This window comes from Trachemys scripta, chromosome 7 (genome assembly GCF_013100865.1).
Source record: "Trachemys scripta elegans isolate TJP31775 chromosome 7, CAS_Tse_1.0, whole genome shotgun sequence".
Lineage (NCBI taxonomy): Eukaryota > Metazoa > Chordata > Testudines > Emydidae > Trachemys > Trachemys scripta.
The window spans coordinates 82,330,579-82,357,498 of NC_048304.1; the positions used below are offsets into that span (position 1 = coordinate 82,330,579).

The 26,920-nt window shown below is 38.9% G+C and overlaps 1 protein-coding gene across 7 annotated transcripts in view; it reads right to left on the reverse strand.

Moving 5' to 3' along the window:
* Positions 1-7,066: 7,066 nt before the first annotated feature.
* Positions 7,067-26,920, reverse strand: part of RUFY2 (RUN and FYVE domain containing 2) — a 55,373-nt gene continuing 35,519 nt past the window's right edge. For 4 of the 7 annotated variants that reach the window (XM_034776127.1, XM_034776126.1, XM_034776125.1 and 1 more), the window contains 6 exons: positions 23,134-23,253; positions 21,090-21,219; positions 17,150-17,244; positions 15,758-15,806; positions 8,455-8,532; positions 7,067-7,421 (listed from right to left, as the gene is read on the reverse strand). In XM_034776127.1, the coding sequence (XP_034632018.1) occupies positions 7,278-7,421; positions 8,455-8,532; positions 15,758-15,806; positions 17,150-17,244; positions 21,090-21,219; positions 23,134-23,253 (616 nt within the window). In that variant the 3' untranslated portion in view covers positions 7,067-7,277. Of the gene's footprint in view, positions 7,422-8,454; positions 8,533-15,757; positions 15,807-17,149; positions 17,245-19,437; positions 21,220-22,131; positions 22,263-23,133; positions 23,254-23,458; positions 26,420-26,920 lie in introns of those variants that run through there. The other 3 variants (XR_004646493.1, XR_004646494.1, XM_034776129.1) reach the window with 3 other exon arrangements.

The following is a 26,920-nucleotide window of genomic DNA, read 5'->3' on the forward strand; positions in this document are numbered from 1 at the left end:
CATGAATTTGGACCTCATAGCTCCTACCTCTCAGGGTATCAGCCAGAGGGGTGTATTTCTCCAGCTTTCGAGATCAGGCGTCATGGAAAGCTGGGGTACTACTAAACCAGTGCAAATCTACATACTAGGCCAAATCCTGCTCACTTTATTCACGCAGTCCCACTGCTGGGTAGTACATCCAGGAATAAAGTGAGCAGCATTTAGCCCATTGTGTGACGCAATATTAAGACAAAGTATTTTAATAGTGGAAACTGTCCAGTGTTCAAAATACTTAAATAATAGCTTATGTGCACGGTTTGGTTATGTCATTTTATTTCTTCAAACAAATTACATGTTTACAAACATTTGCATTATTTTAATTTACAAAACTCTCAAAATCTTAAAAAAAATTCTTTACAAAAGCTACATAAGCAATTACAATTAAATTCTTGGCATGATCTGTAGAACATTAATTGCATGACTACTCTCAAAAGCTACAGCTAAGCTTTTTATGTGCAAGAATGATTTATGAAGCTGAATTAAAAAATGGAATTGTTTCAAAACATCTTGCTCCTATAATAGGAGCGATCCAAATCTGTGGATAAAGGAAATAATTGGGCTGATAACTCTTCGGGTTTCCACTGGCCAGTGCAGATTTGGGGGAAAGAAGAACAAAATTAGAGCTAGAATAACAAATGCCTGGGTCAAATGGAAAGAGATAGGAAGTTACCAGTAAGCTTAAAAGAGAAGTCTAGAAAACAGACTCCAGTTTTAGTGTATGACACTTGAGTGTTGAGCAACAGCACTGTTCCACAGAAATGCAAATCTTGAGATGGATGAGTGGTGTAAACAAGAAAGACCTGGTGGGGAATGTCTTGTTAAGAGACATGTTCATAGTAACACTGATAGATTAAAAAAAATTAGGGCATGAAGGCTTAGCCATGTAAAGTGCAGTCCTGACAACTATGGGAGTCCAAGAGATCAAGGGAAAAAGAGGCTGACCCAAGAAGTGGTGGGAAGTCATAAAGGAAGACATGCCAGTATGTGGTGTGATAAAGGATATGGCATTGAACTGAGCTCTTTGGAGGGAGAGGACTTGGAGAACAGGACCCTATTTGATAGGATTAACACAAAAGAAGTGCAGATTTAGGAGTACATTCTGCAGTTGGAGCCCAATCCCACAATGAACTCAGAGTGCAAAGCTTATTGCAGGATTGGGGCATTCATATGGAAGAAAGAAGCTTTATTCTGGCAAAGTGGGTTTTCACTTGTTTGTTTTTTTCAAACTGGTCAAAAGTTTGGATTGTTAGTCGTCCCAGTAGAAATGGGTGAGCAGAGTTCAGGTGAGGTGTATGCTAAATGCAACTTATAGAGATGTTATCCCATGTAATAATTGCTGGGTGTATTGTTATTTAACTGATATCAAACACTACAGGAATAGGTACACATGATCTAGTAGCAGACAGTTGCCATGCAATATCCATTTTTAAAAAGGGCAGGATGTATCATGTCGTGTCATGCTGACTCAAACCCTCTCACTCACACAGCCTGAGTTCTGCAGGTTTGAGAGGTGATGGGAAGAGAGAATTTTCCCCTCTCACCAAGGATCAGAACAGCTTTGTGACCCTATATTGTCCATGACTGCAGACTTTACCATAAAATTACACATCTTTAATAAATATTCTAACACTTACAGTTGCGAAGAACTTGAAAATGCAACACAAGTGTGACTGATGTAGTGATATCTGCCTGCTTTTGCACAGCCTGAAACAACTTTGAGATGTGAACTTTCCTATTCATTTACATGGCTCTGAAACCTAGAGATGACAAATATTTCACTGGTTGACATTTAAATTGTTGATTACTTTAGAAGGAACATTTGCAAATGTTCTTCGAACAATCTCAGACTGTCTCCCACACCCACCCAGGTGCTAAAAGGCCCAAGTGTTTCTTGGGTAGCTGGCAAAATCTCCAGCTTTGCTCTGGACAGCATCTACAATACAGTTATGTGGTCAGTGCAAAAAATTTTTTGGCATATCAATAACTCAAAATGAAGGGAAACATAAGAAATAATATTAAAATAAACAGGCTGCTGATTATACTCTTCATTTTCATATTTAATTAAAAACCTCAATTTTTTACTTTTAAGACACCTACCACAATGAAAGGTCACTGAATGCAGGAATTTTGCTGCAAAATTTAGCTTACTACAGAGCACAAATAGCTTTTGCTAGAACAGCCTGCAGGATGCAGTAAGCACAGTAATTGTTGCATCTCTCTTTACTGAGGCCTAGCCAATAGTTCAGTGCAGTCACAATCATTAGTCTCAACACCACACTGTTGGACTTCCTCTCACTCCCAACCCTCATCCATTCTTCTCCCCAGCCACATGCAGTGGAACCACTTATTCTATACACCCATAGGGGCAGAATCTGCACCAAAACAAGTCCATTCTGTCTGTCTTTGGTACTGTACATCATTTTGACATAAAGAGTTTATCTGTGCATGTGGCATCCAAAGTGTATGCACTTAGGATTGATGTAAACAACCCATTAAGGCATTAACAGAAGTTCATAAGTCTGCTGCGAAGGTTTCAGTAGGAGTTCACATCAAGTATTAGAGCAGGCGTGGGCAAACTGTGGGCCGGATCCAGCCCACGGGATTGCCCCCCGTGGCTCTGCGGGCCCGGCGCCGCTCTCAGAAGCGGACCCCGGGCCGGGGGGCAGAGGGCTCCACGTGCATTGCCCTTGCCTCCAGGCACCGCCCCCCGCAGCTCCCATTGGCTGGGAATGGGGAACTGCGGCCAATGGGAGCTTCCAGGGAGGTACCTGGAAGCGTGGCAAGGGCAGTGCACGCAGAGCCCTCTGCCCTCCCTCCCCCAAGGACTGCAGCACTTCCTGGAGCGGCACAGGGCCGGGGACAGGGCAGGCAGGGAGCCTGCCCTGACCCCAGTGTGCACCGCAGTCACCCCGGAGCTGCTTTAGGTAAGTGGCGCCGGGCCGGAGCTTGAACCCCTCCTGCACCCCGCCCCCCAACTCCCTGCCCTGAGCCCCTCGTACACACCCCAGCCCCCTACCCTGAGCTCCCTGCTGCACTCTGCACCCCTCCTGCACCCCAACCCCTGCCCTGAGCCCCCTCCCACAGTCCACACCCCTGCCCTGAGCCCCCCCTGCACTCCCTCCCACACCCCAACCCCCTGCCCTGCATACAATTTCCCCACCCAGATGTGGCCCTCGGCCCAAAAAGTTTGCCCATCCCTGTACTAGAGACAGATTCTCAAATAGATGACCGACAAAGCTAAGGAGGGATGTCAGCAAGAACTGTTACCAGCTCCCTGATCCCAGTGCTACATCTGTCTTTGATGTAGTATACCCTTCACTTTGGTGTAAGTGAGTGCAAAGCCCTGGACTGGTCAGACAGAGAATGACAGAGTTAGGGTGCTTTGGTCACACTCCCTAGGTTGAGGGCTGTCATACAGCTCATTATACTGGCCGTATGGTTTATTGAGCCTTGGCATTGGTAGACTGATGCGAAAGGGCTATAACATGCTGGAGAATCTGGCCTATTGACTGTAAAGACTCTTTGTAACAAAGAGACCAATTTTTAAAAAAAAAATATTCTGATGATTATCAATAAATCCAGTTTAGTGCTGCTCCTCCTAATACCAAAACAATACTCCTCTAAGAATTTCTATTGTACAAATACTTTACTATCAGTGCAAATGTACAAATCCAAACCTAGACAATGCACTACATTTTTCTGTCTAGAAATGGTTACTGTAAATTTAAAAATGTTGACAGTTCAGATCTCACCTCTTTATATTGCTCCCAGAATAGACTCTGTTTTCACACAACTCAAGATATCCACTCTACCTTAGGTAAGATCAGAACAGAAACTTCTCTATTAGATTCAAAGAAGTTTCTAATTATCAAATTTGAAGTTCTGAAAAATCAAGGAAAGGGTCTTAGTGCTATAAGAACTGCACACACAAAGCATACAAAAAAGCATTAAGGTCCCATGGTTAAGCACTCAAACAAATATCAGGATATGACAAAATTAAGGGTTCACATTCAACCCTAATTCTCCCCTTTGTTTGTATGCATTGATACAGACTAATTACATACCATTTTCACAGAGCTACTTGTCAAAGTAGAAATGCAGTCTAAGGAGTGTTGTGTATGTAGTCCAGGTCAGCTTGCCTATACAAAACACTAGTCAAGCCCACAGAGGGAACAGGAGGAGCCGTCGCCTCTACACCCTATTAACACTGCAGCTACACAAAGCTCTGGGCTGGTGAAGTTCTTAAGCTCCTCAGGAGCACAGCATCTCATCAGCCAGAGCCTTCCCCTAATGGAGAATGCCTAAGTCTAAAGGAAGGGGCTAGTGATTTTTCAAACACTCATTTGGTCAAATCAAACCCAATTTGCTCCAGAACAATGTTGTGTACAGCTTCAATTATGACTATTTCTTTTCCATATTTCACCTTTCTCACCTGAAAAAACCTTGCAATTTTTCTTCTAAATTGAAAAAGTATTTCCCCACCTCCACTATCCTCATAGTGAAAACAGGCCAAACTGTTCCTGCTCAAAAAGTTTCCATAACAAAATTCATTTTAAGCAGATATCAAGTCTGGAAAATTTTAGTTCAAAAGGTGAGTATGAAAAAGTTACAACAGTGAAAACAGGGAGTTAAAACAGAAGATATTATGCAACCTAATTATAGTTGTTGCTGCCAGGTGGCAGCTAAAACAGATGATCAACCTATTAACACAAGACATGTCCTGCTTAGTATTGGGCTATGTCTACACTACTGCAGTAAGTTGCCTAGGTTACGCTATTCCAGCCGTGTGAATAACGTAGCTAGAGTCGATGTAGCGTAGGTTGACTTACTGTGGTGTCTACACCGCATTGCATCGACAGGAGACAGTCTCCCGTCGACTTACCTTAGTCCTCTTGTTCCCGGTGGACTACCAGAGTCAACCACAGAGCACTCTGCCGTTGATTTAGCGGGTCTTCACTAGACGCACTAAATCGCTCCCCAGGTGCATCGACTGCAGCACCGTCAAACCAACGGTAGTGTAGACATAGCCTTACAACTCTATTCTCTCTCATTTATTTAGATAGGCTTCTTTTAAACAAGTAGTAATACTGGGCTTTAAAACCTTTAATATAAAAAAGAGTTATAGCCTCGTAATTCAGTTGCTCCTTCATTTAATATTTTTCAACTAAATGGAATCACTCCTGGAAGTTGATTGGCTAAAACATTTTACTAACTCACTACTGAAATTTGCAGTTAGACCATGATTAGTGTATATTTTATTGAAATGTTTAGCTTTTAAAGCATTTTATCTTGATGTAAACATATTCTGCAGTTGGTAGCAGGAACAGAAAGATGTTTATGCACTAACTCAATATTAAGCCTCTAAATAAAGTATTATAATGTAAACTAGGGGATGAAATGTTAAAAACCAGATAGAATACTGCTAAAAAAAAAAAATGGATTTTTCCTTTTTTCGCCACTGAATAATTAAAAGAAAATAAAACATTTTTGTATCCTGTAAACATTATGAAAAGAAAAACTTTACTGTAGTGCCTCAGTTGGAATATGACCTAAAAGAGCACAAAATATATTTAATTTACATTTATGGAATCATTTCCTCCTAAAGATGATTTTTCAATGTAATTAACATATTCCCGTTTATCTCAGAAATCTGAAGATCAAAAGTATTAAAAAACAGGCACAATAATGAAACAGTGTTTTGAGTGTGAAGCAGTGATTTTTTTCTAATGTAATATGGCAAATACATAATGTACACTTATGACTAATCTAAATTTAAAATTCTGTCCTCAGATATGCATATGGAACTTCCGTTGACATCAATGGAAGTTGTTTGCATATATCTGAGGGTACGTCTACACTTACCTCCGGGTCCGGTGGCAGGCAATCGATGTTCTGGGATCGATCCCGGAAGTGCTCGCCGTCGACGTCAGTACTCCAGCTCGGCGAGAGGAGTACGCGGCATCGACGGGGGAGCCTCCCTGCCGCATCTGGACCCGTGGTAAGTTCGGACTAAGGTACTTCGAATTCAGCTATGTTATTAACATAGCCGAATTTGCGTACCTTAGTCCGAAGTGGGGGGTTAGTGTGGACCAGGCCTGAGAGTAATTTTGGCCATTATAAGGGTATATTTTCTCCTAAAATAGTAGCCCAGTTTTTTTTAAATAAGTAGATAACTAAAAATAAGGGAAATGTTAACTATGTAAATACTTATGCTTAATTAAACAAGATTGATTTAATATATTTTACAAAATTGTTTAATTAGCCTGCACGTTTATTCAAATTCCCACTGTCTGTGTTTGGGTAGAAAAGGTAATAGGTTCCTGTCAAACTTTTGTTCAATGTCTTTTAAATACTATTACATGAACTCTGTTGAAGAAAAACTTCAATATGAAATACTCTCTCCATTAAAACTATATAAAACCTTTTATTCCTTTGCTGCCTGTTGAGTGCAACAAACAGAATCAAATATTAAAGGCTGGGATCTGTAAAGGACCGCAACGATGCTAGATACCCGTTTCTCATTAAGTTTCAATAGGAGCTGGATATCTAACTCCCTTAGGCCACGTCTACACAACAAACCAGAGCGGTCAGTGTTGGGCATTATGGGACAGCTGCAGGAGGACTGTTAAGAGTCAACATGGGCAACGCAGCATCTACACTCATGATGCATTGACCATAGCTCAACGCTGCTTGGGAAGGTGGTGTTACTACGTCAGCATAACAGGCCGCTTACATCAGTAGGAGACTAAGGCTAGGTCTACACTACCTGCCTGAATCGGCGGGTAGAAATCGACCTCTCGGGGATCGATTTATGGGACGCGACAATCGATCCCCGAATCGACGCTCTTACTCCACCAGTGGAGGTGGGAGTAAGCGCCGTCGACGGGAAGCCGCAGAGGTTGATTTTGCCGCCGTCCCTACAGCGGGGTAAGTCGGCTGCGATACGTCAAATTCAGCTACGCTATTCACGTAGCTGAATTTGCGTATCTTAAATCGACCCTCCCCCCCCCCCATAGTGAAGACCTGCCCTAAGTGTAGACACATGCACAACTAGGTAAACACAAGGTGGCTTACATCAACCTAACTTTGTAGTGTAGACCAGGCTTTAGTATGTTTTGAAAATCCAAAACTAAACCGCATACCTGTATTCCAGGAATATACATGTTAATACTTTACATTATATCTTTTTATATAATATGTTAAATAGCAATAGTTCATAAATATTTTGTAGAGGAATTTTATGGCATGTTAGAAGAGCATCTCTGTATAAGAAACGCATGGCAGGAATCACAGACTCGTACAGGCTTTGGCGAGGATGGTAGAGGCAGTTCGTTGTCAGAACAGGCGTTACAGAAAATTTCACCACAGTTTCTACAATGATGCTAAATAAAGATGGAAAAACCAAAGGATATTTTAAATTGAATACAGAAAGAGTGTTATACATTTGATAATCAGCTGTCATAACAAATACAGAAACAGAACTCTTTGAAATTAAACTTTTAAATTCTAGGTAAGAAGTGTGATGGCTGTTTTGTAAAGAGGACAGGACAACACATGAAAAACCCCAATCTGTAATGCTTTTCTAGACAGGCTACCAATCTATTAACCCCCTATTTTTTTTTCTGACCTAAGTGAAGTACAACTAAAATTACCAAAATCAAATGAAAATGCACTATAAATAATGTTACCACTAACTGGGGCTTGATTTTGCTCTTAAAGACCTATGCATGCAGCATCATGTATGCTGTAAAATAACATGCTAGAAATGTCTTGAATTACATTTGTAGAAGTCAAATATGGGTTTGATTTGAAAATGAAATGATCTGTCCAGAATCTCATCTAGTAGCTAAAAGGATTTAAAATAAAAAAAAATAAAATGATTGAGATAATTTAATTTCAGAAGCAGTTAAAGCACATGCCCAAATACAACCTTCTTCAAGCGGTTTTAAAATTCATACTCATTCAAAATATTCATTCATATTTTCTTAGTCTCTTGTATAAATATGCATTGCAAACACTGTTTAAATATGATACACATGCATATCACCAACTGTAATAATTTACTTGAGACAGTAACAGATCTCAGTGCACTTAAAAAGTTACTTAAAGGTCTGATCCTACAAGGTGCATTGCACAGACCAGCCCCTGAAGTCATGAGTGGGGCTCTGTGCAGGCAGAGGAATCTGCCCACATGGAGCACCTTGTAGAATCAGGGCCCATGTTTGTATGTACACAACAAACACAGACGGAGACGTTCAAATATAAGCATTTTAGGACATGTCCCTAAAATAACTATGTATTAATTCATGTGTGAGAGTCTCTGCTGTACCTCTAAGAGTAGTAAATTGAATGTTCTTTACATATGACATTTAAAGACATTTAAAGGAATTGATATAGATCTCTACCCAATCTTACCTTCCTTTTGGAAAGAGAAAATTCCTTTTCACATAACTTGCAGTGTGTAGCTTCTTTGTCTTTCAGCCAAACCTGTCCCTGGAGGGGAGGGGAGGAGAGGAAAAGTTTTTTCAAAGAACACAAAATATTTGTGACACATCCAAACTTTGGGGCTCTTGTGGACAGGAGTGCTCAACAGAAGCACTATTCTTTATTATTGATATTACAGTAGCATTTGGAGTTGTACCACCATCATGCCAACTGAGATCAGTGTCCCAGTGCATGAGGCACTGTATAAACACATGTGTATAAACACATGAAAGACATAAGAGATGGAGCCTGCCCCAAAAGAATTTGCACAGGCTGTGACAGTCTGTACCCAATGTTCACTCTTTTTTACAAAACTATGATAAATTTTGTACAAAGTATGCCTTGTGAGGTATCATTTGAAAACTCAATCTGCTGATCATTATTGTCTGGGTAAAATATGTGTGGCAACATTGTATGTAAAGTTGTAAGAGTTTACTGTATAACATTGTTCTGACATGTTCCAAGGTTAGAAAAGCTGGCTCAAACCACTTATTCAGAGACAAAGACACCCTGACATGGGACCAGGTATCAACATAATCAAATGGATTATCATAAACTAACACCTAGTTAAGTGGCCATTCTTCAGCATGAAGAAGAGTGTTAAGCAAGAACTTTACATATTGACAATAGGGGTCAACTGTGGTTCCTGTATAAACAGACGGTCACCTGAACCCCAGCTGGAAATAATCCTCAAGGAGGGGAGAATGGTGTAAGAACAGAGGACACACACACACACCACAAAATACCTCTCCCCTCATCTCTACTCATGACATAAACAATATTTGAAAAACAAAGGAAGAATAATTGAATCGGGGGAGGTCCTGGCTGAAGCAATCCAGCCAGATTGCTGTAAGCATATGGTGAGAAAACTCTTTTTGCTTTTAAGTACACTTAGCTTGTTAAATTCTGTATTAGTTTGCATTTTACCTTTAATTTCCTTTTTGTAACCAATTCTGACTTTTATGCCTCATTACTTGCAATAACTAAAAATCTATCTTTCTGTAGTTAATAAACTTGTTTTATCTAAACCAGTGCGTGTTTGTATTGAAGCATTGGGAATCTCTACTTGAGATAACAAGGTTTGTGCGTATCATTTTCCACCGATGAAATCACGGACCTTATATGAGCTTGCATTGTCCAATAGAGAGCTGGACAATACAAGATGCACATTTCTGGGGGAAGGTATGGGACTGGGAAGTTGGTGGTGTTGCCCTGTATGTAATTCATGAGCGAGTGGCCAAAGCATTCATGCAATTCAACTGGGAGCGATTTTACATGTTTTAGAGGCTGTGCGAGAGCAGGACCACAAGTGTTTGCTCTTACAGCAAAGAATTGTAAAAGGCACCCCAACTTGGAGATTTGAGGGAACACAGCTGTTCAACAGTCCAGATTGTACCCTGGGTAATGTTACACAGGCTAAATAAACAAGAGGAATAAAGAGTGGGAAGAGGAGGACAGGTTACTCATCTTGTGCAGTAACTGGAGTTCTTTGCAACGTGTGTCCCTGTGGTGCTCCACTTTAGGTGCGCATGCACCCCCCGTGCCGTTGATCAGAGATTTTTTATAACAGTGCCTATCTGGCCCACACAAGCACCATACACATCCTCATGCCCCATACTGAAGCTATGTAGGGCTGCGCAGGTGAACTGTCCTCAGTTCCTTCTCTACTGCAAAGCCCACAGAGGCAGCTCTGAAGCAAAGGGGAGGAAGGCAGGTAGTGAAACACACACACAGGGGGACACATTTCAAAAAACTCCAGTTATTGCACAAAGTGAATAACCTCTGCTCCTTCTTTGAGTAGTATCCCTGTTGGTGCGTCACTTTAGATGACTCCCTAGCAGTAACCCTTTAAGGAGGTGGGAGTTTCAGAACAGAGTTCATTACTGAAGAAAGAACTGTGTTGCCTACTGACACATCTGATCTTGCAGCGTGAATTAGGGCATAGTGATTGGAAAATGTGTGCACCAAGGACCTTGTTGCAGTCCCACAAATTTTAGCAACTGGAATATCTTTGAGTATGACTACAATTGTAGACTGTGATCTAGTAGAGTGTATAGTCACTCTTAGGGGAAGTGTATTTTGAGTAAAATCATAACAGGCAATAATACATTCAGAGATCCATTTAAAAAGTCCCTGAGTAGAAACAGGCACTCCCTTAGATCAATCTGAAACAGAAACAAAAATAATCTAAGGGGTCTTCCTGAATGGCCTAGTTCTGTTCAAGGAAAAGGCTTACACCCTCAAAGTCCAGTGTATGAAAGACAGACTACTTTGTAGGCTAATGCAGCTTAAGAAAAAAACCTGGAGGGTGAGTAGCTTGGTTGATATGAAACCCAGAGAACACCTTAGATAAGAACTTTGGATGAGGTTGTAAAGATACATTCTTCTTGGAAAACACAGTAAAAGAAGGATCTGCCATTAGAGTCCCCATCTCCCCAACCCTTTGAGCAGAGGTGATGGCCACCAAGAAGGCAGTCTTCAAAGAGAGATGTAGCAGCAAGCACAAAGGGTTGTTTCATGAGGCAATTAAGAACCAAGTCAAGAACCTCACAAGTGGCATAGGGGCTCTAAACTGAGAAAAAAAATGATAAATCCTTTTAGGAATCTTGTTGTGGTCAGATGAGTGAATACTGAGAAACCTTCTACCACATGTAAAGCTGTCATTGCCATTAAATGAAGCTTGCCAAAAAAAAAAAAAAATATTCAGGCCTTTCCATGAGTTCTAGCTCCAACAAGTAGTCCAGAATTGAAGAAAGAGATGAGTGGGTCGGAGAAAGATGGTAAGTGTGTCTAGTAGATTCCTTTCTGCTATTTAATGGTATCTTTGTTTCCCAATGGACATGTGATCTCTTGTCCTGAAAACTACTGAGGAACCAAGCTTCCAGTTGCAGGACATTCGGATTAGAGTGAATCATCTGACCTGGATCCTGAGACAACCATCAAGATATGATCAGGAGCTGCCACAGAGGGTGAGAGGTGAGTTTGATGAGGTTGGGAAACCAAACTTGGCTTGGCCAAGTTTGTGCAGTCAGAATGACTTTGGCTTGGTCCTGTCTGATCTTGATAAGGACCTTTAAGAGCAATGGAATTGGAGGATATGCATAAAAAAGATCTTTGGTCCATGTAACGAGGAAAGAGTCTCCTTGAGATTGGGGACTGAATCCTCCTCTGAAACAGAATTTCTTGCACTTTGTTTTGGTTGCTGTGGCAAAAAAGTCAACCTCTGGAAATCCCCGAATTAGGAATATTTTGCTGAGGACTCCAGAGTCCAACTCCCATTCAAAATTTATGGAGAAACCTCTGCTCAGGTTGTCCACCATGGTATTTTGTATCCTTAGGAGGTAAGAAGCCAAGATGACTATCCAACTGGTGATGCACCAGTTCCAAAGCTTTATCACTTTGGCACACAGTGAGGAGGGAAATCCTCTGACCTGATGATTGATATAGTTCATGCACGCTATGCTGTCTGTCAAGATCTTGATGGACTTGTTTCTGAGCAGGGAAAAAAGTGGAGGTGAACATTTCTGATCGCACTTCATTCAAACAGATGGATGTGCAAGCGCTGTTCCTTTTGTGATCACTTGCCTTGGACTGTGTGAAGACCCAAATGTGCTCCCCATCCCAAGAGGGAAGCATCCAATGTTAATATAACTGTAAGGTGTTTTTGGCTGAACAGTATTCCTGCACAAACTTTGCAATGATTCAGCCACCAGGTGAGTGACTGTAGAATCTATCTAGGTACCGATACCTGCTTGTTCAAACCAAGTTTGTTGGGTACACAAACAGTCCTGAGCCATCCCTGGAGACATTGAAGATATAACCTGGTGTTGTGTGTCACAAAATGCAAGCCACCATGTGTCCCAGCAGTTGCAGACATGTCCTTGCTGGAACCCGAGGGCTGAGCTGCACTCTTTGTACAAGATTCCTTAGAGTAAGAAACCAGGTGAGAGGGAGATAAGATCTCCCATTATGAAATCAGGAAGTTCTCTTATGAAGAGAAATCATTGAGAAAATGAATTTTTCAAGATTTATGTGCAGGCCTAGACTTCAGAATACTGAAATTGTTGTTTGCACTGCTGACCATATCTCCTGATATGACCAACTTTGAGGAGCCAGTTGTTGAGGTAGGGAATGACAGTTATTCCTAGATAACAGAGGTAGGCATCTACAACTGCCATAATTTTTGAGAGTTCCCTAGAGGCTGAGGACAGACCAAAGGGTAGGAGCTGGTATTGGTAACAATTATGATTGAAAGTGAATTGAAGAACTCTTTTGTGGGAAGGATGAATTATTACATGGAAGTAGGCATCTTTGAGGTTGAGGGTCGCAAACCAGTCCCGATTCCACGAAAGGAATTACATCTGCTAGGGACACCATCTTGAATTTTAAGAGTCTGACATCCTTGACCAGTTCTCTGAGATCCATTTTTCTTGGGTATCAGAAAGTATCTTGAATAGAACCCTTTTCCCTTGTGGGACTGGTTTTATGGCTCCTAGATTTAGGAGTGATGAGATTTCCTGTGTAAGAATTAATTGTGAGGGGGTAAGTAGTTGAAGGGGCAGGTAAATTGGATTGTATAACTCAAAGTAATCGCATCCAATACCCATTTGTCCAATGTTATAGCCTCCCATGCTTGATGAAATACAGAGAAGCGGTGTCCAAATTGAGGAAGGGATGTATGTGTAACACAGCTGATAAAGTCTGGTCATTAGGTGGTCTGGACTCTAGACCAAACCATCAAAAATGATGTTTGGACAATGCCAAAGGCTCAGATGATGCAATCAAGGTAGTTACAAGCCTTTTCTTTGAAAATCTTTACCTTCTAGCTGTTGGTTCCAGTGTTCTATGGGAGATAGAAAATTGAATAGGGTGGGATCTTTGAGACATCTACATTTTCTCTTATCAGCAAATGCATATATTCCTAAATACCTAAGTGTTGCCCTAGTCTTTAGGGTGTGAAGTGAGTTGTCTGTGGAATCTATGAAAAGCTTCTGGCCATTGAAAGGCAAATCCTTCACGGTTAATTGCATCTCCTGTGGAAACCCAGACAACTGAACCCAGGAAGCTAGCCTTGTCATAACTGCAATGGAAACAGACCCGGCTGCAGTGTCAGCCACATCTAATGAAGCCTACAGGGAGGTCTTTTACAAAAGCCTGATCCTCCTTTACTATGGCACACAGAACTGTCCTCGACATTCCTGTAGTAAATGGTCAATAAAATCATTAAACTTCTCATAGTTCAGGTAGTCATATTTTGACATCAGCGCCTGGTGATGAGCTATCCTGAACTGTTGCTGATGAACAGCTCTTATGAACCAGTTGACATATCAGTTGACATATCAATTATTATAAGGAGTGGCCTTTTCGGTACACCACCTGCCTCTTTCATTGACTGCTTCCATGACCAGAGAGTTTGGTGCTGGGTGAGAATAAAAAACTCAGTCTCTGGCTGGGATATACCGGTAGTATTTTTTTAATCATTTAAAGTCTATAATAAATTTCCCTGTTTTTACAGGATATTCCCTTAAAGGACAAGCAGATTTTACACTTGCTAGGAGTATGAGAGTTTCCCAAACTATGAATGCAGTAGGAGTGCCCATGACTAACAGGGACTGCTTCTCTAAAATGTGCCTCTCGCATAAAGCCCAGGTAGCCCAGATTCCCGACAGAAGAAAAAAAAAAAGTTACTCAAACCCCTCATTGGGGGGGAAAGAAAAGAAAAAAACAAAAACAAAAATTTAAGAAAAGGGGACAAACAGTCCAACTATAAGGTACTGAACCTACTCTACTAACCCTACAGCTAAACACTAATAAAAGAGGCAAACAAGCGCTAAGCAAACAGGCACACGCTAAACTCTGTCTAAGGCCAATGGTGGTTGAGAGGAACTGAGGGAGGTTCGCCTGCACAGCTTTATATAGTCTCAGTATGGGGCATGAGGATGTGTAGGAGGCATGCGCAGGTCAAACAGGCATTGCTACCACAAATCTCCAAAGGCGCAGGGATACATGTGCATTTGAAGTGGAGCTCCCGCAGGGACACTACTCAAAAAAAGAAAAAGAGGTACAAAGGGTGGAGTGATTCACCCAGTGTCCCACAGCTAGCCAGTAACAGAACATAAGCAAATCCAAAGCCCCATCCACTGGACCATGCTGCCTCTCATATGGCAACAATCTAAGGCAGGGGTAGGCAACCTATGGCACGTGTGCCGAAGGTGGCACGCAAGCTGATTTTCAGTGGCACTCACACTGCCCGGGTCCTGGCCACTGGTCTGGGGGGGGGGCTCTGCATTTTAATTTAAATTTAAATGAAGCTTCTTAAACAGTTTAAAAACCTTATTTATTTTACATACAGCAATAGTTTAGTTATTTATTATAGACTTATAGAAAGAGACCTTCTAAAAACGTTAAAATGTATGACTCGTACGCGAAACCTTAAATTAGAGTGAATTAATGAAGACTCAGCACACCGCTTCTGAAAGGTTGCCAACCCCTGATCTAATGCTTCAGATTGGGGAAACGGATAGCAGCATTGTGAACTGTTAAGTTCTTTTTGGCCAAACAAAAAATCAATAAATCACAACTCTGCTTGAGGAGTAGATGAATGAACACAAGAAATTATTTCAAACAAGTGTAACATGAAAATAATTTTATCATTAATTATTCTAACTATAGTAGGGCTTAGGAGCCCCACGTCATGGACCAAGGCCCCCTTGTGCTAAGCACTGTAAAAACAAACAACAAGAAGATGGTCTCTGCCCCAGAGAGCTTCATAAGCATTCAGGATAGCACCCAAAATCCAGAAGCTAAAAAGCTCCAAGGACATTTCACCAGGCTCTCTTATATAAATTTATATTCAGTAATAATTGAGTTCCTTAGGAGTAAATAACCTATGCTGGAATTTAATTTCACCAAGGAGATATTGGCTTATTTCATATAATATACTTTTTTTAAACTAAAAGATTAAGGTATTTTGATAGCAAATTAAAAACAAAAACCAAGGTCCCATCACAACATTCTAAACAAAATTAAAGTAGGTCAGAAGCAGTTAAACTGTTCCTTTGAGTGCTTCAGAGCATGCCTGTTTATCTCATCCTGGCACATGAGACCAGATAAATGAAAATCTATCCTAAATGCTTACCTTTGGAGAAACAAATCTCTTCTCATGTATTTAAAAATGTTCAAGAAAATAATTATAAGAAAAGCCTCCCACATTTTCCCTCCAAATCTTACTAACCTGTAATGCTTTGTTTGCTTCTTTTATATCTTCTATTTTAAGCTTTGATCTAAACATAGAAGATTATATATAGTTTAGACATTTATGGAAAGTATTTAGTTACCACATATGGTTAAAATACTTTAGAAGTTACAATTATTTTAAAAGTCAAAGGCAAATTATTATGAACTTCTGGCTGATATATTGTTAAAAATATTTATAGTAACCGTAGCACCCAGAGGCCCCAATCAAGTTCAGGGCCCCAATATGCTCAGTGCTGTACAAACACAAGGAAGACACGATCTCTTCTCCAAAGAGTTTGCAATCCTATGAATGGTGGCATATGTTTAGGGCTTGTATAGACTTGAGAAATTTACGCCAATGTAACTAAATCTAGATGCAAATTCTTAATGCTGACACACTGCACTGGTGCAAAATGGGGTTTGGAACTTACTGTGTTAAATTTCACCAGTATAAGCAATTTTATTCCATTGCAGAACATCTATCCTGGGTCCAACTACACCAGTGCAAAACAAAGCAGTATAAACAGGGCTTTAGGCTACATGATACTACTCTTTTTGACATAGGATGTAAACCACAGCAGCATTAGTCATGGCATGACTATTTACAAGAGAAAAATATCCTTAAAAAGGAGAAAGCATTCCTCAAAAATACCAAGGAGGAAAGTGTTAAAGGACACTCAACTGTGTTCAAAGCCCACTGCTGATAAATGGTCTAATGAAATGAACAGTCTTTGGAGTTGCACCCCATGTTATACCCTGGAATCCTAGCACATTTGGAGAGGATTGAACGTGTGCATGCATCTAATGATCACTACTTGCTAAAAGCTTCTGAGCTCATATGCCAGGGATGTACATCGCCTAAGAGTAGGGAATGGGATCCATGTGAGCAATCATCTCAAATTATAATCAATTTTCCTGTTGTGGAACCCTCAGTTATTGATTCCTAACAGAATTAGTCTTTAGTGAAATGGAGTTCACACAAATGCTCAAACTTTATCCAACAATGTCTTGAATTCATTTATTAAGAGACAGGAAGATCTTCAACAGACAAGTCTGAGGAATTTCTTAAGATTGCCCAAAGCATATTTAATTAGGGCTGGTTTTTCTGAGATGGACATAATTAAGTCCATTATATGACTGCTAGAGGCTACCCACCACCCTAATGTGAAGGTAAATCTGTTCGAAATGCAGACCCAGGCCATTTGTACACACCTTTCTTTTCTGAAAATTTATCAGATAATTTCCTCCTACTGAACTGAATAAATTTCATTTGAAGCCAGTAATCCTCCCTAATTTCCATGGTCTCAATTTCCATGGTAGTTGCACAGTTATTTTCAGTAGCTTTATCTTGAATTTTACATTGCAAAAATCATCAAGAAAAATAAGTTACTCGCTAAGCTTGCAGGCCAGTTCTTGGAGAGCTTCTTCTTGGTCATGACATATCTTTTTCAACTGCCTATTTTTGTCCTGTAGTTTAAGGAATTCCTTTAAAAAAAATAAAAGGTGGCATTTTTTTAAAAGAAGAAGAAATAACATAGTACATAAAAGTTACTTTCTAAGTAATAAGCAAGTGTTAGAACTTTACATGTTAACCAGTATTGTATGTCAAGTCAGAAGGTTAAAGGAAGGGGCAATAATCACTAATAATATTTTGGTAATCTCAAAAGGATAAATAGCAACCCCATAAACAAAGTTGTGTGATGGTGGAAAGAGGGAAGATGTGTCCACATAATTACCACCAGTGGTTTTGCCTGTGTTCCACATCCAGTAATGTTATGTGACTGTCGCTGGAGGCCTTTTTTTTTGCCCTACTTTAGGTGGCTGTGATCTTAACTGTTTCAGGGAAAACACATTACTTGGAACGTATGAGTCAGGGATTCTTTTTCTCATAAGAAGTAATGAATTCACATTTTTCTTTCTACTATGTACAGATGGGTATTTCATCTTACCATTTAATGATGTCAGATGACAGTTTTCTAAAGGAACACACACATCCTATTACTTAAAAAAAAAAGTTATGATTCTCTGGTTTCGAAACAGCTAAGAGAGGTGATGACTAATAAATAAAATATCTATAGAATAATTATTTTCAGTAGATCAGTTACAAGTGGTAATTTGAAACAAGACAATTTCAACTGGCTTCTTTACTGTAGATCTTGAAAAACTTCCTAAATCTGAAATATTTTGGACAATATTTCTCTCTTTTCATAGTCAGTTCTTTAAAAATTAAGCATGTCTGCTCTTCCTTAAGACTTATTCTTCCTTTTTTAACTAAGCCTCATCCTAAAATGCAAATCAAGAATTAATTCCTCTTCAAAACCCAGCAATGCTATATTTTGAATATAACAATAACTAAGCACTGTGATGCAAAGATTAACATGGGATGGGATAAGAGCAGCTATATAAATGAGCATTCAATGCACTGTTTCAGCAGGAAAGAGGACATTGCATGGGGAAGGCATGAAGCTGCATATACACCTGTTGAATTCAGCAAATAGCCTATCTAGAGAATATGGTTGGCATTAAATATTATATCCAATAGTAGATGTGCAGAAAGAGAGAGAAAAATAAAATCACTTGAAAATATTTAAAAATACTTAAAGTTTAAAGATACTAAAACTAGTTTTAAGACAGATCTTGATAAATTTATGAATGAGATTATATGGACAGGGTTGCCTGTGATAGCAGGAGACTGGATTGGATTACTTGAGTCCCTTCCAATTGTAAGCTCTGTCAAAAAGTTACATAGTCTGGGTACTAACAGAGAGGCAATGGCACGTCTAGAAGAGGAAGGGGACACTCATATACTATGATGACAGTATGAAACTCTGAAAAGAATACAGAGGAGAGCTCTCACTCCTTCAATGGCTCTCAGCATAAACCAAGAGGAAGTCAGAGATAAGACACATGACACCAAGGAAGAGTAGAGGAAAGTAGGCTAACAAAGAGAGCAGATGGACTTATCCTCTAGACACCGTGATACTAAGAGACAGAGATGAAACAAGCAGACACGGTTTAACAATACAAGCATTTTTATCTCAGATCTGCCTCTAGAACAAAGTTTTCACCTACATTAGGTGAAATTGGGTGTAACTTCGGACCTTCATATGTTTTAAGTCTACTTACTTCTCGTCTGGTTTGCTTTGGTTTCTTGACTGCCTAATAAAATTTTCTTTAAGATCCCCCCCTCTCTTTTTCTTTAGCTGTTATTTACATTAACTGGTTCCTCAAGACGAGAAATATCAACTGCTGATATCTGGTAAGGGGCAGAGGGGCAAAGGGTACCGGACACTGGGCACTCAAGTCCAAGACATAGGACAGAAAACTGGCCAGCCTCAAAAATTTCTCCCAAGGTGCTAGCCGCAGTCAGCATGGGATCTGGGGAAAATCTGGTACCATGCCTGACAGGGCATGACTTTTTTTATTTTTTTTAATTTATTTTTTTTAAATGAAGATTCAGAATGTAATTAAAATTCTTATTTAAAGATTTGTAAACACCCATTCACGTTAGTATCTGAGCTCTTCACAAAAATATAGCCCAAACACTGAACTGCACAAAAGAGAGACCATAAAAATCCCAGCAACTCTTGCTACCTGAAAAGTCTACTAACTAATTGCTGCCTCATTGTCAAACATTGACAAGAGCAATTAGCCAAACGCCATCCAAGTGTGCCTTACCTCTTGCTAACGATACCACCAATCACAGGCTATGATAGGCCATCTGAGAGGGCTACACCAACAGAAGAGGGTACACAGCTCTGATACCAGTCCTGGAGAGTTCAGCAGCAATGTATATGAACACATGCCAATTTGTTAATATGTGCCTTAACAGGCAAAATTGAGGATCAAATTCTCTTAAATGAGACACTAATATCCTCAAATTTATTAACTGAGTTTTACCAGTTAAGCTAGCTGCTCTAAATAGAAAATATGCTTTATGTTACTTGCTCCTGAAAAACTAAAGAAACTGAAACAAATAATTTAACTCTATAGTTTATGTCTCTAGAATATATTTTAGTTCTATTGGCCCGAGTAATAAAATCCTGAAAAACCGTAACATCTATGGGTGGATTCTTTCCAATTATGGTACTTGAAAACAACAGTAGGTTCCTAAAATCCGATCACACTGAGTGTGTCAGATAGGTATACAACAAATATTCATTCCATTAAGGAATATCCTTCTGTGAATATACTGCTGTTACTCTTTTTAGTATTTTATTTGGGAGTCTAATACACAATAGTGGAAACACTGCTCTCCTGTTTCAGATCATGCATTATCCCCCTGACTGTTCACTAATCTATTGCTTCCTCTATTTTTGACTGTGTAATTTCCTTCAGCCTGAAAGATTTTAATTGTTTTAAACTTAAAATGACATTTTGAATCTATGCAATTTTTTGTATATTTACCCATGGTACAGTCCGTTAATTTCTATATATTCAGGCAATTTTTAAGGTTAGTGAGCACTTTTCAAAAACTCTCTCTTACCCACAGTAGTTTGTTAATTAAACCTAGTCTCCCTTATCAGTGCCTCCTAGCATTAGAGTCTGGGCAGACTTCATTTTCCTCATGGTTTTTAGCCTCCTGAATTTCTCTCAAAAGAATTTACTCTACTTGAATCCCAGCAGTGATTTCTGATTATTTTATTCTGCTTGTGGTTGACCATTCTAAGTAACTCCTCTGGAAAAGAAACAGAATCTAGGTGTGCCAAAAGGATTTCAGGAACTCCTAACAGAGCCTCTAACATCAGCCTTTCCAGTACCAAATTGTGACTGTTGGGAGTCTGGCTGGGACATGAAAATATCTATTTCTGTTCAAATCTCAGATCCAATTCTAAGAGCAACGGTAGCAACTCACAAATTAATTTCATTTCAGTTTGATGCTAAATAACCAAGCAGGCTATTTAGTTCCTCCTCCACATACTTGCTTCTTTTCAATCACTTCCAAGGTAAAGAAATGTAAAGATACTATAGATATTAGTGAAATTTTTAAGTAGCAAGATAAACGGGGTTTGACGGATTAGAACATTTACCGTCACTGGCCCATCACAAGATTTTAGTGAGATATCCTTCAGTATGATTCAGAAAGGAGAATGTGGATTTCATTATTCTTTATGGAAAACACAGAATCCTGAACTCAAGACTACAGGGGTCAGAAGGGACTGCTTTAAAAAAAAAAATTAAATCTATTTATTTGTATTTTTAAACCTAAATGTTTGTTCCATTACGTATTTCAGATCTGGGAGTGTTAAAATTTATATTTTAAAAGCCTGGCAAGTTCACTTTTAGATTACAGATAACATGAATTTGAAAAGTTTTCCTCCAGAATTTACTTTTTTAAGACAAATTATTTGTTGGGTCTCTACTCTCAGATGAGATAAAGTTTCTTTTTCCTTTTGCAGATCATCTTCCAGGGTTTGTCTCCATTCCTTTTCTATCTTCAAATCTGTTTCCAGTTGAACACTAGAATTGCAAACAAAAGACCATCATGGTGCATTTCAGTATAATCTTTTTAACAAAATACACCTTTTCAATTTTCTAGTTTCACTATCAGTCCAGCCCAAAAAACAGTAGTTTGCTATTGTAATTTGTTTACAAGTTCGTTATTTTTAATATTGTGACATTTATCTGCAATTTCCTAAGAAGATTTTGTATATAAGTGTAACAAGTGATAAGAAAATAGAGGGCTTTCATTGAGAGAGGTTTTGAGGGTGTCAAACAATTCTGAAGAACTAGCTTTTGCAACGATTTAATTTGCTGTCCTAGTAACTATTCTTTGGCAACTGAAACATGCATATTAGAGAACTTTCCTGTTTGTCTTAAGTGTCATGTAGCTTTATTATAATACAGATCTTGTATATGAAAGAAGATGAGTGGTTAAATGCATTTCTAGAGCTCATAAAAGCTGTTGTATTAGTAAGACTTTAAATGGAAAGCCTCTATTTTCTATTTCAGAGTGGAGATTATAGGGACAGAATTAAGAATATATAACTTCTAAAGTATCTTGAATACAGTGTAAAGTATTTTGAGTTGCTGGATATTATTGAAATTCCTATCCAACAGATGATATAAAGGAGGCTCTGCTTTATACTAATCACAGCTACTGGATTACAGTTAAAGGAACTGGGGCCAATCTGTCAGTGGATCCACTGTTGCCATTCTGTCATCAACTTAAATGGACAAAGAATGATTCCTTATAGCTTCACAGAAAACACAAACTAATGGCAGGTGAGAGTAAACTGCTGGATTGAAATCCTACTACCTAATGAAGGTGGAAAGATCTGACTGTAGTTATGAAAGTTTTTCAGGAGGAACTTGTGTCCATATTGATTTTATAACAGGATAGCTAAGTCATTTTTTAAAGGAAAAACTTACTTTTTGGGACACTACCTCAGCATCTTGTTTGTTGGAAAAGATCAGAAGTGAACATGACCTTGAGGTTTCAGAATTGCGGAATTCTAAGGTTGAGGTTTGAACTGCTCTTTTGCCAAAATCTGTGAAGATGACTGTGGTGGTAAAGCGAACATTTGTCATGATGGTTGAACAAGTATTGATACTCAAATTAGTAAGAGAGGCAATGTGGTCTGAACACAAGATTGGAAACTTTGAACTCCCTTGCTGTAGTCTTAGGTCATTCACTCTCTTTCTCTCTCTCACTAAAATAGGGAGAAATACCACCCAACCTCACAGGGATGTTCATAAAGTGCACTGAAAGCACAGTCTAAGTGCTAATTTCTGCTATTACTGCCTGTTTCATCAGTACTTGTGGTTGCCCTGATTCTCTGGACCAAATACCTGTCCAGGGAATTCCACGGGTGTAAAAGCAGAATTTGGCTTTTATTTCTTGATTTAATATTTCAGTTTCTAGCAGACTCAAGGATTTCATGAGTGCCTTTCAACACTTTGAAGGATTTTGGCTTCTTTTTCAAGCCTGAATAGTTTAATTGTTCTATGCAGTTTCTGTAAATTTATGCTGCTATATCTACAGGATTTACAATAATAAAATGTGGGTTAATCTAGTTTATTATAAATTTAGAATTTTTGTTCCTGTTAACTACTGTTTCCCTAGTGAGTTAAGACTGTATCTTCAGCCAAAAAACATGCCTGTTCTTCCCCCTCTTCTGGCTGGACAGCTATTTAAAAAAATTCATTTGGAGCTTAATTTACTTGGAATGACAGATTTTCTTCCACCCTGCCCTTGCCTAATACACATCTTCCTAGACAGCATCTTTATCCAGTTAAAGATCATCAGTAATGTGCTGCCTGTATTATGTGATGTATCCTACATTTTTAGTTAACAGAATGTTTTAAAGTAAACATAAAAGGAAAAAAGATTTTAAGTGCCTTATATTTTTTCCAAAAGGGAAGTATACTTACAGCTGCTTCTCCTTTCGGGAGATTTCTTTCTGCAGGTTTTCAGATTTACTCATACAGTCTTGTTTGAATTTCTTGTCCTCATTCTCAGCTTCCACTTGAGACTTCTCTGCTTGCTGCAATCTGGTGTAATTCAAATCAACTTTGGGTAAAACTGAGGCTAGAACTAGGGTGTAAAGGGTGAAGAAGACAAATAAAAGAAAAATGGGGAAATAGAAACATTTCTAAATAAAAACAAAGATTGGGGGAAACTCACAAACTCAAACGAGAGAGCCACACAATGCCTAGAAATCTAGCTTCTGGTTTTCACTACAGAAAGAAAAGCAGATTAAGTCTTCCAATTTGTTTTTATTTTATGTTCACCGTTAACAGATGCCATCAAAGCATAACCATACAGATTTTATAATTGATCTATATCTCTTACTGCTCTAACTTTGAGCGTACATATATGTTTTATCGTGGGAGGCATTTTTACAAGAACTGTAGAAGTACAGTAACTACTTTGTCTATACTAATGAATCAATAAGACAGTGTGTGTTGTGCTGGAATGGCTTGATTGAATTCAGACATGAGCCTGAATATGGAACACTGGAATCAGATAGCAAGAACACAGCTGTAGTAAGACAGCAGAACACACCCTGGAGCATCTTACTATACTTACAGAATAACCACTAATAAATAACATTATTAAATACATTTAAATAATGTGTATTAAAAATCATAGTTTAAAATAGCTCCATATGATAAACAAAACAAATAAAACTGAATAAATAACAGAAGTCAGGCTTTCATTTAAGATCTTTCCTTTTGATTTGAAAGGGATTTTGCATTCCTTTTTTGGATAGCCCTCTCCTCTCACTCATACCTCACCAATGCATCAAGATTTATCTCTGTTTGACCTTCTCTTCAGCCCAAAAAATATGGGGTTTAAATTTAACTGAAATGTAAACACTAACTCAAAAATTGTATGTTACTCCATATTCAACTGTCTTATTGGGATATACAAGGAAGATTAGAGTAGCCAGTAAAATGTCATTCAGAGCCCCATCCCAATTGAGGTATCTCATTTTACAATTGCCTCTTTTCTCCCTTCTCAGACCTGGTCTACACCTAAAACTTAGGTTGACCTAGTTACATTGCACTGAGGGGTGTGGAAAAAAAATCACACCCCCAAAAGACATTGTGAAGCCAACTTACGTCCCAGTCTAGACACCACTAGTTCAACAGAAGAACACCACCTCTCAAGGAGGTGGATTAACTACAGTGATGGAAAACCCCTTCTGTCGCTGTAGCAAGTGTCTACAGTACAGCATTGCTGCAGCACCATAGCTGTGCTGCTGTAGCATCTGTAGCGTACACAAGCCCTCAAAGTCTTGTTCAGAGAAAACTGAGGAGCTCTTCTCTCAAGGCTTGGCTTGAATCATCACGTCCCAGTCAGCTGAATGTAGAGTAACATACAACTCCCAGTTTAATCATTGTTAAATGTAAAATTAAATGAAAGCTTTCTTACTGGCCCTGTCTACACTACAAACACAACCATGTTAGGGAGCCCACCTACTAATGTTTTATAAAGTAGTATGCATCTACACTGGCCATCTTTGGGAAAGTGCCTACCATTGCAGTGCTATCAGACAACCAATGAGAGGGCTCATGCAGACAGTGCACCAGCATTACTAGACATCTCAGCAGAATTAGATTTCATGTTAATAAAAGCTCCAGTTCCCCATCTACACTCATGCTACCAATGATGAAGCTGCACTGGTGGGACAGTTACCAAGAACTGCCAGTGCAGAAATGACAACAGACTGGACTTGAACCATGTTATTTTAAAGCATCTGAATTTGGCCTAGGTATGAAAAACTGTTAGGGTCCACTCTACAAGACAATGTGTTGTAATGAAGTTCCTTGATGTGTTTGTAATTGTAATACAAATAGGGCCAAAGTGGATGGATAGGAGAAGGGAGAATATTGGTGCACAGCAAGGCTAATTCTTGCTGCTATGCCAGAAGGCAGAGAAGGGTGAAAGACTAAACGAAACAGGAAAGCTAAAAACACCACTAAGACCCTCTCTAAACTACAGCTGAAACTGCAGTAGCACAATTTCCAAGACTAATATGGACAAGGATTTTTTTTTCTGAGAACCATGCTAGCATCTATAGAATCTGTATCTCCACTAGCAGCTTGCACACTCTATAGCTATATCCAGTGCAGCTCCACCAGGGTAGCAACTCAGATAAGAGCAAATCCTCAGTTGAAAATGTATATACCATCTGAGGATCTACCCCTAAATGTCTGAGTCCTGCCTATAATACACTTTACACTATTGCTACCCTGGTGGAGTTGTACTGGGGGGAATTACAGCTATGAAGATTTCTACGTAGATAAGGCGTTCTTGCTTTATAGTCTTTAGTTCTAATCATATCTCGGTTGTTTCCATGATACAGTAGCTCTGTTAAAGCATCTTACATTCTACTCTATGCTAGCAGACTGAACTGTATTTTAGCTGTGTATAAGGGAGTCCTACAAATACAGAAATGATTTGGGTTTTGTTTTTGTAAAGTACAGACAGAACATATGGAACATTTTTATAAGCTGTTTTAGCCAGTTCTCAGGAAAAAATACTTCTGTCTACGCTACTCAAGAAAGCGATGATACCAGCAACCACGTTAAAAGAGTTGACAACATGTTTTCTGGTATAGAGAAGCACTGAAAGTGCAACAACAATAAAAATGTGGGGGTTTTTATTAATTGAAAGGGAGGTTCTTTATTTATTTAAGTGCCATAAATAAGGGGTGAGGGAAAACCCTATAACTGGAGGTAAGTGTGAGGGCAATGAGAAATCAAAAATATAAAGGCAGCTAACATTTTAAAATAAACTTTGTATTTAACATTAAAAAAAAGTAAAATGATTAAATAGCATTAGAAAATTCTAGTTTCTGATTGGTCAATAATATTACAGTGATTTTTTTTTATTCTTTGGGAGGGGAGGGGAGGGGAGAAAGGGATGGAGATTATTTCATTTCGGAAAACAAAGTCGTTCCAACTTGTGACATTGTGTCAAAATCACTAGTGCTTACTGACCAATTATAATACAGGATTTCCCAATACCATTTAAGATCATAACCATATTTTTTTAAACCAACTCATACAAATTTTACTCTATCAATAGCCAAGTAGCTTTCAGAATGATATATCTTTGACAAGTTTGTATTGGTGCTGTGCTTCACTGCTGGCACATTTCACAAATGACATTGCAATAGTCCTAGTTTGAGTTAACAGATCTTTGTCACTTCACGTATGTAATGGACAAAATCAAAGACAGATAAAGGTAGTAAAGTTCAAAATGTAAAAATTGGGATAAAGGAAAAAAAGAAAGAAAAAAAGAGGAGAAAGGATGTCAATAAAAGAATATTCATGTCACTAAATCTTTTAATACATAATTATATTTTTCATAAGTAGCTTTTAAAGAAAACAATGGTAAGACATGTCAACACCAACATGACAGGGCTATGGATATGTTACATTTTACAATTAAAAATATTAACGATCCATATAATCTATTTCATTTAAATAACTGAAGCACACAAGTCACATCTTTATATTATGTAACAAATATATAGTAACCACAATACAGAGGTTACACACTGGTATTATATCATTTCATTTTACTAATTCATGGTGTAATACTCATGTGTACATTCTTTACACTAAGGGAGTTTCCAAAGCAATTAATGTAAGCTTTGGAATCTTGGCCAGCCAGGGTCCTGATCCACAACACTTAGCACAGGCT